This window comes from Cucumis melo, chromosome 4 (assembly GCF_025177605.1).
Source record: "Cucumis melo cultivar AY chromosome 4, USDA_Cmelo_AY_1.0, whole genome shotgun sequence".
NCBI classification, from domain to species: Eukaryota; Viridiplantae; Streptophyta; class Magnoliopsida; order Cucurbitales; family Cucurbitaceae; genus Cucumis; species Cucumis melo.
The window spans coordinates 24,739,441-24,752,208 of NC_066860.1; the positions used below are offsets into that span (position 1 = coordinate 24,739,441).

Below are 12,768 nucleotides of genomic sequence, written 5' to 3' on the forward strand. Positions count from 1 at the left end.
TATACAACTGTCATAAAATAATTTCCATGATTGCCGCATCAATGACTGCAAAAAAGTGTCACGAAAACTTTTAATGATAGTATTTAACTGTCATTGTAGGCCCTTTTCCCACCAGTGCATTTTCCTCAACATCCAACGTCTTTAATTTTATCTTTAATGTCTATGTCAAATTACCTATTAACATTGACATTTGATGGATTTTGAAAGATATAATATTTGTGAAATTTTTAAAATTTTTGTTTTAGATTTTTTAATTTTCTTAATTTCTATTTATTTTTACACAAAATTGAATTTTTTTAGAATATATCATTTTTTTTCAATGGTTATATTTTAATTTCATACCTCCAATTTTAAGAAGTATTGTAGATTCTAATAGGGTTTGTTTGAAAAAGTTGGGGAAAATTACAAATTTGAAGAACATAGGTATTTAATTGTTGAGTGTTCAAAATATATCCTTTTAATCTCATCATTAAAAATGCCTTATAGTTGTCAAGTTTTTAAAAATAAGTTTACAAGGTCGAAGAACATTTTTTCGTTTGAAAAAATACAAATTATTTTTTTAATTAAAAGAAAACTTAAAAGAAACCCATCTCAACTAGAAAGATTAATTAAAAAATTCAAGATTTAAAAAATATGAAATTTCAAAAGTTATACATTTTATTTCGAAAACTCGTAAAAGGTTGAGAGCTGAAAATATAACAAAACTACTTAACACATGTATTCTTCAAAATTTGAGGATTTTATCTTCAAAACTCGACCTTTTGTAAGTTTAGGATATAATAACCTTTTACTAGTCTTTATTCAAATTATTTTAAGGTGAATACTAATATTCGGTAGATAAATTGACTTTGATTAAAAAGATACTATTGGTCGATGACGTTACCTCATAAGCTTTACACTTTGTGTCAAAATTATTTATGAAATATTCAAAGCTTAAGAAATGACCTTAAACTAATTTTTAAAAAAATATTCTTATAGGTAGTTTTAGAATGAAAAATATTAACCAACTTTCAAAAGTTTAAAAAAAAAAAAAAAAAAAAAAAAAAAAATATCACTGCTTCATTCATCATCATGATGGAGGTCAAAATATTACCGCTTGGATCCACACCTTTTTTTTTTTTTTTTTTTGTCTCATTGCTTTCATCATCATCTTTAAGATTCATAAGGAATAGTCACAATGTTATGCTGTGTTCACCCTCACACTAACCCTAACTCTTCCAACTTCCATGATTGGATACTCTATTTTAAGCCTAAAAAGAACAGATTAATCTCAAACTTCGAAGTTCAAAACTTGATAGATACTACAATTTGGTTATTTTACGTCATAATACAACATATCAATCTACTGTACATGGATAGATACTTTCCATTTATGTGGAGAATGAAAGAGAGTGAAAGGAATTTTTAATTTATTCGTTTAAAGAAAATATGAGATGGGAATTATGTTTTCCGCTCTAAACCAATTTAGATTGCTTTTAAACTTTTGAGAAATTGTGATTCAACAACTTAATTATATTCTTACGTTTGAAATATTGTTGTTTATGGATGTTCGAGATTTTTTTTATTATTTTTCTTTAAAAAAAAGTAAAACTATATTGAAAATTATCCATTTAGAATATAGTTTCTATAAGAAAAAAACTATCTCAATAACAGAGCCAACAACCTAGAGTTTTGTGGCTCAAATCCACCAATCTCTTTGTAATGAAAAATAAAGGAGGAAAAAATAAACTTTGTACAGAACTTGCTGTCATTCAATCCTTGCAAAATTATGTAAAAAATTGTATAAAGTTATAGTGTGATTAGATAACGACAATTTATATCAGATCAGATTGATATAATAAGACTACATTGTAGACAATGCTACTTGACTTCCTCTTTTATTTTAAAAATAACTTACGTTAATATATATATATATATATATATATATATATATATATATATAACATTGATGGATGATTGCAATTAATATCTTATTTAAAAAAATACATATGAATTGTCACGGAAAAGGTCAAAAATACCCTTACTATGGATGCTAGTTATTCCTTGTACCCAAGTGCATGGACTAATCTAAAGATTCATAAAAAATACATAGACTACAATAAAACATCTAAAGTTAACTACAATTAAATAAAACGAAATCTAGTATTTTAACCAAAAGTAAAAAGGAAAAAAAGGAAGAAAAGAGACCCTTTTTGGCTCAATTTTGAAATTAGTTTTTAAATAAAATATGCATGAACTTAACTACCCCTAATATCTCAGTTATTTATTAGTGAATAGATCGATGGCTGGCGCCTACTTTCTCACTATAACTTAAATTAGGACAAATTGTTTCAAACTTCAATGTATTATAATACTCAAAATGGAACAAATTATTTTTTTTCTTCATTCTGACACTTCCAAAAAATAATAATGTATGCAAATAAACAATCATACACCCTTATGCTTCAATGGAAACACCCGGCCAACATTCATCTACTACCACCATATGCCTAAATATTTAAATAATAAAACTCGAAAAATAGCCTCGACGCATTAAATTATACTAACCTCGTCGAATAATTTCTCGAACAAAAGTGTACTTTTGTTTCCCACTTTACTCTCTCGTTCTTTGAATCCCAGTCCATCTTGCAAAATCCACCCACCTGGAACAAAAATATAATATGTGTTTACAGAAGTTTTTCACAACAGCCAGGAATTTGAAAAGAATAGAACAAGGCTTTGAGGGGTTTAAGGATGATGAAGAATTTCTCACATCAATGATCCCAGGAAAGTGTTGCCAGTTCGAACCGCAAAGCAGATTGCACTCAATGCCAATTTGTGTTTGTGCAGCAAAGGCTCTAGCATCCTTTGCTCTATTACTCCCGCAATTATTTGGTATCTGAATGAAACCAGAGAAACACTTCTTTTAAAACTATGGAAATTATTTAACAAGAAGAGTTCGTTGTTACCACGAAGAAAGACATGGTAAAGGTTGTAAGTTCAAATTAATACTACATTGTTTCCTCTCAATATTTTTAAGAGTCTTGTAACACTTTTAGCAGCCTAACTTTCGAGCTGACCATGAGATGAAGAATTAAAAACATATCAAAAGACTGGAAAATTGTTAAATTCTGTAAACCATTTAGCCATATTTTGTTTTTTATTTTCATAAATCGTGTTTGTTTTCTCACAATTGTTTTGCCATAATTTTTATCTTTCCAATGTAAACATTTGGATTCTTATTCAAATTCTGTACACAAAAACAAGCTGTTCAAAGTTTTTTTTTTTCAGTTTTCAAAACTTGGCTTGAATCTTGAGAACACTTGTAAAAAGTAAAACAATAAAACAATGAAATAAGGTGGAAAGTGTGTTTATAAGCTAAATGTTTTAAAAAAATCAAATTGTTATCAAATGAGACCTCACACACTGAAGTGAAGAAGTGCAGTACCTTAGATTGCTAGAAACCGACATGTAAACTCCATAGCCAATACTTGTTGCTAGTACAGGCACATCCTCTGCTTCCATGGCATATGATTTGTCAAAGAACTTCCTTATATTTATCAAGGTATTCGTTATACCCGTACCCACCTGAAATACAGAGTCCATAAGGCATAGGTATTCATCTACACATCAACAAGTCAAGCAACGTTTTCAAAAGTTAAGAAACACCATGCAACTTTATTTGATTTCTTGTGAACTCAAATTACTTCATAACTATTTCTTAGATAGAACCACAAAGTTTAGAAGAAGTCCAAAAACAACGACATCTCCTACTCCTAGTCCTACTATACCTGTTAGAAACCACAAAATTTCACATGATCTGAAGTTTTTGTCATGAAGATTCCAAAATTTATTGGGTATGTTTAAGATGCAAGAAAATTGCTTAAACCAAGCTAAAAGCATAACTAGTTGCGATAGGTGTACTTACAAATGACTTCATTACTGTTTCATTTTAAGAGATAGGAAGTTCAGAACAAGCACAAAACCAACACTGAACATATGCATGTGGTATAACAGTATAGGTATATATTGACCTCAGTACAAAAAAATGCTCCCATACCAAATTCAATTAAACCATATGGAGTTTGATAAAAGTGATTTCAAATGTTCCCAGTGGTGATCGAAAAGCTTAAGCTAATATTAACTTGGGATGAAATAACATGGAAGAGGTTTTAACAAAAAAAAAATCCTTCGAACCACATACCACGTTAAATTTAATATTATATTTATCTACAGACCAGAATGCAGTGACAACACCGAGTAATAGTTAAGAGGCAACGTAATTGCTTAAATCAAGCCAGAGGCAGAACAAAGGGGGAAAACAACTCGCTTACCACAGATGCACCACTCCCTACAGCAAATAGTTTGGCCCCATTACGCTACAAATAAACAAAAGAAATCACGTTTAAATTAAGTAAAACATTCAAATTAGTGAAGAAATTCAGCTCCAAACACACACGACATACCACCACAGCACCAACTCTCTGAAGAAACGAAAAGGAGGTACCCGCCAACGCCACCTGAAGAAGGAGAATTTCATATGAGAATTTTATCGAACACCTGGTGTTCGTCTCAAAAACTAAAAAGTTTTGACCATGGGTGATCAGATTGAGGTGGTAGAATGTGATATAGAAATGAAAACCGAAAAATATTGGAAATTTTAATTGGGTTTGAGGGGAAAGTTACCTGGAATGCGTTTTCAGGGCAGCCATAGAAGAACTTGGTGAGAGGTCCAGCACTGATTGCTAGAGCAGGTTTGAGAGAGACGGTGGGAGCTGGAAGCCAAACAAGCATGAAATCTGCTACAATGGCCATTATCTGTTTTTCATTCAACAAAAGTAATAATAACAATAAAACAAAACTTCCAACCTCATTTTTAAAATAAAAATAAAAAAAAAATAAAAAAAATCAAAGATTTATAATTAATTAAGCTTAGCATTTTTAAATATGAAGTGATCTGCAACACTCAATTCTTAGAAGTAAATGGTCATATTTCTTATTTATTTTTAATCTTTGATTTCTTTTCTTTTGAATGTATGAAACAAAAAAGATTAACCTTAGAAGAAATAAGCAAGTTTAAGAAACACAATAAATAACCGATTTGCATGTTTTTCTTTTTCGTGTACTTGGATTTTACAAAAAGCAAAATGGTTGTTTTTCTTAGGAAATTGTTGAACTCTTTGCAAAGAAAGATTTGGTTTGGGGCATGATGCTGTTTTTAAAATAATTGATGTGGTTTTTGAAAAAGAAATTGTGTACTGGTTTTTGAGATATTTTAAATTTAGAAACAGGTAACAAATTTAAACTAGATTTATCGTAACTTGACTATAGTGACTAAATTATACATACTATTTAATTATCTACATGTTGACATCTAACATCTGAATTATATAAGGCAATTAATTATATATAAGTTAAAAATCATTGTTATATGAAATTGAAATTGCTAAACGATTAATTTAAATATTTTATTGTACGTTCACATTTACATAAAAAAAAAAAAGGTTACACAATTTAAATTGCAAGATATTTTATTTAATCTAAATTATTTGATACAAAGTTTAGTAATAATTATGTTATACTCTGTCAAAAAAATATTTATTGATATAAGATGAAAATAGATGCGAGAAAAGAAAAAGAGGAATAAGGAATACTAGAGCTTAGTTTAAAAAGAAATTATTGTAAATGAGAAAATCGACGAAAATATCGATAAATTATAGTAAAATTTTAGATTTTATCAATAACGAACATTGATTGATATTGATAGCTTCTAGCAGTATCTCTATCGGTTTCTATCAATATTTTGTAAATATTTTTAATTTATCTTGCTATATTTGAAAATGAATAAAATTCTTCTGGAACTACTTTTGATGTTTTAAAATCAATCCCAAACAAAGTCTATATTTTGAATTTTAGGGTTGTTAGTTCTAATCTTTCTTTTTTCACTTCAATCTTTATAGTTTTGGGAATGTTTGGAGTTAGTTGAGAATGATGTGTATATCTATTGAATTTTGAAAACTTATGTTTAGAGTTCAAATTATAAGGTAAAGTTTTTCGATAAATGTGAAAAAAAGTGAAAAGGGAAAGGATAAAAAAAGTCTAATGACAAATACTATTTAAGTTGAGCTGTTTAACACCTGCTTGTGAAATTGACGGTCAACTGTGATACTCTTGTCCTTCCTAAAATCATAGATCTTCTCCTCTTCCTACCCTCATAATTTTATTTTTTTGTGCTATTTCTTATGCTCTCATTTTTTGTTTAAGATTGTGAATTCTTCGAGGGCTCCTTGGTAGATCATATGAAAAACATAAGTTTGAATAAAAAAATTCTACTATGTATTTCAGTATCAATATGTGTTTGGGTAATTTATTTAAAAATTGTATTACAGTTTAATTATTTAAAATGAGTCATAATCATTGCTAAATATTAATTTGAATATGAACTATTAATCACTACTTATGAGCACTTTTAAATTTTGTACAATTATTATTGTGTAATTTCATATAATTTATGATATATTTTAATTTATAAAACATGAACTGAGTTTATAAAATGAAAGGGTATATTTTTTCTTATTTTCTCTTTTTTAATACAATGATGCATTTTGAAATTTCAAACTAATATAGATGTATTGTAGGCTATAAAATTTTTTAAATATTTGAATCACGCTTTCAAGACCGTTTTTAAATATAAAATTCAAATTATTTACCCAAATACATATTCGTTGATCTAATCTAGAATAATCTACAAAACTTGTTTATCCTTTGATACCATATCCTAATCAATAGTTATTTATTAGATTGTTACGTACGGAAAATAAGTGTTTTAAGTTTGTTGCTACATTTGATCCCATGAAAATTATGGTTAAATTTGTTTTCATGATGACATTTAGATCGTTCCAATAGAAACAATATATAGGCATTTATGCACTCCAACTTTTCATTGTGAGGAGGATGAACAATTTGTGACCAATGTTGAGAGATGAATATGGCAAGAAGTAGCTTGCTAGAGATTGGAGGTCCAATCCCCTACCATTCACATGTTTAATTTACTCTAAATTCTAAAGCGAAAATTTGGATTCAACTTTTCTAAAAACTTACCTGTTACAAATTTCAAATTTATCCTTCTATACATTATCTTGAAATCTGTGTAAAGTTTCAATATTTTATAAAATTTAACCAACTTCAAATTAAAAATATTTTTGAACTATAAATTGAGTTTCAAATTACATTCTTTTTTAACTTTAAAATTTTCATTTTTAACCATTGTAGTTTGAAATCTCTTTCAAAACAACTCCTAACTTTTATGGTTAAATTCATAAATATTTTATAGAAGTACATGATACCCATTTGTGTGCCATCTTCTTTTTACATTTCAACTTCATGCCCTTAATTTTATGCCTTTTCTTTTATGGTATACCCAATGTATTCTATTTACATTTGTTTACTTGAGTAATACGTAAGCAAACACACATTTCACAATCCATAAATTTAAGTGATAAAAGACTTTAAGGATTCTTTGAAAGAAAGAAAAAAAAAACTTTAAATTTGTGGAAAGAAATTTTTTCGAAATTTGGAGTTTAACTAAAATAAACCCATTGCGGAGTTTATTTATTTATTTAAATTATTATCATTAGTATTAATTTTATTTATGAAGAATAATTTTATCTTTTAACCAAAACAAAAAAGGTGTCATTAGTTAGAAGGTTTAAATGAGAGGACATACCACGTCAGCACAAACAAAATCCAGCTCCTTGCTAAAGTTCTCCTTCCGTTTCTCCAACTCAGCAGCAGTCTTCAAAATAAAAATTGTATTACTTCTCAAACATTGTGTAATTTTTTTAATGTTCCAAATTTTACATATTGTAACGGAATGATAATCTTTTTTTTCTTTAACAAATAAACTTCAAGTAGTTTTTCTTATAATTTTAATGTAATTCTTCCACATAATTATAATTTACGAAAAAATCGATATCAAATTCAATCCAAATCCAATAGAAAAAAAAAAAGCTGCAAATGCAATTTAACAACAAAGTGCTCAAAATCTAACTAAAGTAGCAACAAAACTCTTAATCTTAATAAGGTTGATATTTAGCCACAAATATCAATAAATTTGTCCAATCACAAAAACACCCATGATTAACCACAAATAAAAAAAGAAAATTTTGAAATAGGAAACTATTCATGTGAGCTTTACTTAACATATGTTGGGAAATTATTATAAATAAAATTAAAAAAAAACGGTTGAAAATATTACCAAAAGTAATGATCCCAGTTATTAATAAATTTGGCTAAATTTACAAAATTAGTTGCTACCATTTGAACATTTTCTTCAAAACTCTTCATTCAAAAAGTGCCCAATAGGTAGAAGGCAAATATAGCAATAATATTAATATACAAATAGTAATAAGTTAACCTGCAAGTTTAATATTCAAAATTCTTTAATAAGTTTAATTTTCAATTTAAATTTTGGAACCTATTTTAAAATTATCGAATATAGCAAATATAGCCAAATCAAACATATAAATTTTAAAATCCATGAGATCTCTCAACACAAACTTAACTAAACCTATAGCTAATTAGCTTTAGAAATTTTAATTTTGATCCTTCAATTTATTTATTTATTGATAAAAGATTTAACTTTACCGTGAATTTACAAATACTGTATTATTTGAATTATGTTTATTTTGACTAGTCAATCCAATTTAATTTTTAGCCTTCTAAAAAATTTTACTTATAGTTCTCACATTTGGTCAAACTTCATGAGTCACATCTTTCATCATCATATTAAATAAGCGTTACCTTTGTATTGTTCCTACTAGAATTATGAACTTTAACTCATGTGACCTTTCAATAGGTCAAATTTAAATTAAAGGGCTATTTTGTTCTTTAATCTAGTTAGATAAATTAAATTGAATTGGAAAGTGGAAGATTAAACAGAGATAAATTAAATAATTGTAATTTTGAAAATTTGATAATTTTATCGTAATTAATGAAAAAGCGAAAAGGTGAGTGAAGGAAATTTGAAAAGAAGAAGAAGAAGAAGAAGGGATAAAGACCTTTGTGAAAATTCCAACGCCACATTCCATGGCGACCTTAGCCAAGAACAAATCATCCGCTAGAACCCGTTCTTTAAATCCCCCAAATTGCATCAACCACCGTAACGCCGCCGATTTCTCCAACTCCAGAAACCTCTCCACGATCACCGCCGGCACTCTCCCCGCCGCAATCGCCCCTGCCAGATCCTTCGGCAGGCTCTCTATCGACCTCCCAGCCTCGGCCAGCACTGCAATCGCCTCCGCTCTGTTCTTCTCCCTGTCCTCTTCTTCCTCCTCCTCACCGCCATCTCCATGCCCATGTCCTCCACCTCCACTGCCATGGCCTCCGGGGGGGATTGTTCCGTCGGATGAGGCGAATGCGAGGGAGATTCTGAGGGTGCGGCGGGGGCGAAGGGGAGAGGTGGTTGGGGCGAGGCGGAGAGAGGGAGGGGAGTGGGTTGGGGAAGTGAGAATGTAAGTGAAATTGGGGGTGGGAGGTGAAGGGGAGAGAAAGGGCGGGGGAATGGAGAGATTGGAGAAATTCCGGATGGCCATTTTTTGGCCGGGAGAAATTTAGAGAGAGAAAAAGCGAGATTGGGATATGGAAAGGGTGTCTGTTTGTTGTGGCTGAGAAAGTGCTGAAATAAAGAGGGAGAATGATACTCACTCGTAAACGGACAATACACAAGCTCTTACTTCGCATTAATATTCACAAATTTCTATTCTATACTTCAATTTTTAATTATATTATTAAATACCAAAACTCCAATTCTCACATTTTACACTCCCTAATACAATATCTTATAATATATACCATTTAATTCTTATATAGGTTCAGCTGTTTAGTTATAAACTCAAACTTATAAACTCTGATTTTTAACTTTAGTCCGTGAGATTGAATAGTTAGTTTTTAAGTGTAGAATTACTTGAATTTCAAAATTATTGTTCAACTCTACAGTTGTTTAATCTAAGAGTTATAAAATTTGTTTACTATCATGTTGTATGTATCTTGTATTATTAGAATTATTTTTGGTCAATTCAATACAGGTACTACAATTCTTCTCTCATTAGGTCCTCCCTAACATGTTTTTTTAGCTAAATATATATATCTTTCATATATATATATATATATATATATATATATATATATATATATATATATATATATATATATTTATTTATTTATTTATTTATTTCAATTATTAATTTTTTTGTTTTTATATAATAGATTGTTTTTTGTTTCGTCCAAAAGACTTTGCACCAACGGAGATGTACTTACTTATAAACTCATGATTATCTTCTTATGTAACCAACATATAGAACTTTGAATACATTTGTACCTAACAAAAGACCATGACAACAATTGAGTGATACGTAGAGCGTGTTGTAAATGCCCTCTTATTAGAATAAAATAATGGAAATGAGTTTGTTCTCTTTTGAAGCTTTATAAAATAATAATCATTTTCTTTTAGAGATCATTGGCAACTCAAATTAGTATGTAAGGTATGATTTGCGACAGAAATGGTGGTGAGAGGAGTAGGATGGATTTAGTTGAATTGTATTATAAGGTTAAGTCCATTGATGTTTAAGAGGAGATTTTACATTGAAATCAATATTAATGTTGTTGAGTCAAAAGTTGTACGGCCTTATTATCCTTAAATAGTCCAATTTGATGTGTTGGGTATGTTGTAAGTCATACGAGTCGGTTATTGAAAGATGTTTATTAGCTGGACAACTAATGTCATACTTCATTATATAAGTGAAACCCAAACACTTTACAATCCTATTTCTAAGCCTAACGTTGGACCTTGATGTTTCTACTTTATGCTGATTGAGCATCCACAATTGCTGCATATTGTGTTTTTGTTGGAAACAAAATTGTTTCATGGTCATTTAAGAAGCAGAGGCATTAACTGAACTTAGTTTCCTCGTATTCCTAATCCTATGGTGTGATTACATCAATGTTGAAGCACTTGCAACTAATTTGTTGTTTCATCCTGTACCAAACACATCAAAATCTTTCATTTTGTTTGTCCTCAAGTTTAGATAAAGAGCCCCTAAAATTACTACGGTTTAAAACTAAGATCAATTAGACAAATTGTTTAACAAAGTTGCCTTGATTCATTTTCAATTTTTTATATTTACATTATAAACCTGGACCTCTCGTGAGTTTGAGGGGATGTCAAGGAGAAGGTCACGTTGGACACAATTCAACTAGTGCTAAGTTAGGGCAAAGAAACCGAGCAACTAAGAAACATGCACAAAGATTTATGGAATATATTATATGTTCAACTAATTTTTATTCTCATTGGTTCTTGTAATATTTCCTCGTAGATATCCTTTTCTCTCCAATTATTCTTTTTAAGATTTTAACTTCATATAAAGTTATGCCATCTAACATGAAATTTTGGATGTTTGTAGGCCGATATATGATTTGAATATCTTATTGATACAATAGAAAATTATATTTAGATGAACTTGTGTCTCTGCATAAAATTTTAGATACACTATTTGGATATGGTTGTATTTACCTCTTTCTTATTGTTTTTTTAATCAAGAGACCTTACTTTTTGAGCAAAGAAATGTTTCACTTATATTCCATAGTGAAAGTAATTGATGCACAATACCAAGTGTTGGTCCAAAAAAATGTTGATAACTGCACTAATTTTATTGGAAAAGAAAGTGGTGAAGAAACCTTGTATTTCTTATTTTATTTTAAGTCCATTATTTTAAAAAATATATAGACAATGCAAATAATGTAGTTAAAAGTTTAATTACCATATGTATCCTAGGTTTAAATACATAAAAGTAAGTCTACTTTTGAGATATGTTATGTGTATGTTTGGATAAGTTTTAGAGGTTTGCTTATACTATAAGTTTGATTGTTTAAATTATGTTGCTATATGTTTGTACTTTGTAAGTTGAGTGATTTTGTTTTAGATTGATTAATTTTTATGATAAACCTTAGCTTGTTAATTAAGTTTTATACATTGTTTTATTCTCAAAGTTTGGAGACCACAACAATTCCACTTGCTAAGTCTATAACATGCCTATGTGAATTTTCAAAAAACAAAGAATTGGTTTTTCAAAACTTCTCTCTCAAACTTATTAACCTTTTTTTAAAAAAAAAATAAAAATAAAAATCAATTAGATACCAAACAAATCACTTATTTAAAATTAATATTTTAAATCATTCTTAATATTTAATATTTTAAGCGCACACACTAATCACCAATGGAGGAAAGAAGAAAAAAAAATCTTGACATAATAAAAAAACCAATGTTTTTCATTTTACTGATTTATATCTTGAAAAATTATTTAAATGATAAAATGGTTGAAAATATTACGAAGATTGTAATGAACTACTATTTATATTTATTATAATACATATAGACATATCTAATGTATTGTCAATTCATAATTTTACTATATTTATAAATATTTTGGTTCATTAATATATTTGAGAAAAAAACACATATCATTTCCTTTTTATAAAATATAAACGCCTTAGAAGAAGTAGTTTTCTAGATTCTAATATCAATAATAAAAATTTTAATTTGTTCATATTTTCCAATCATTTTATCTTCTAATTTTAAAATTGTTTAAAAAAGAATCAAAATATCTTAAATGAAAAATGAGCAGTCATGAATAAATAAAGTTTAAACTAATAAAATATTTTTTTTGACATTCCTCACCATTTATTTTTATACATAAATACCATCATTACTATAAAATGAAAAATAAATCAAAG

At 28.5% G+C, this 12,768-nt stretch overlaps 1 protein-coding gene across 1 annotated transcript; it reads right to left on the reverse strand.

The window, feature by feature from the left end:
* Positions 1 to 2,325: 2,325 nt before the first annotated feature.
* Positions 2,326 to 9,698, reverse strand: LOC103500333 (protein RETICULATA-RELATED 4, chloroplastic-like). Its single transcript, XM_008463601.3, has 8 exons — positions 9,039 to 9,698; positions 7,706 to 7,774; positions 4,666 to 4,797; positions 4,446 to 4,499; positions 4,314 to 4,358; positions 3,428 to 3,567; positions 2,753 to 2,878; positions 2,326 to 2,642 (listed from the first exon to the last, which is right to left on the reverse strand). Exons 1-8 carry the CDS (start codon positions 9,570 to 9,572, stop codon positions 2,594 to 2,596), a joined length of 1,149 nt encoding a protein of 382 aa, XP_008461823.1. The 5' UTR covers positions 9,573 to 9,698; the 3' UTR covers positions 2,326 to 2,593.
* Positions 9,699 to 12,768: the final 3,070 nt, after the last annotated feature.

What these genes read in the sequence shown, in the direction of transcription:
- LOC103500333 (XM_008463601.3), bottom strand. Translation starts at nt 9,572, where the DNA reads ATGGCCATCCGGAATTTCTCCAATCTCTCCATTCCCCCGCCCTTTCTC. An exon ending in ATTTTGTTTGTGCTGACGTG is followed by an intron (nt 4,798 to 7,705) that starts GTATGTCCTCTC and finishes AATGAAAAACAG; the next exon opens with ATAATGGCCATTGTAGCAGA. An exon ending in TCGGTTTCTAGCAATCTAAG is followed by an intron (nt 2,879 to 3,427) that starts GTACTGCACTTC and finishes GGTTTCATTCAG; the next exon opens with ATACCAAATAATTGCGGGAG.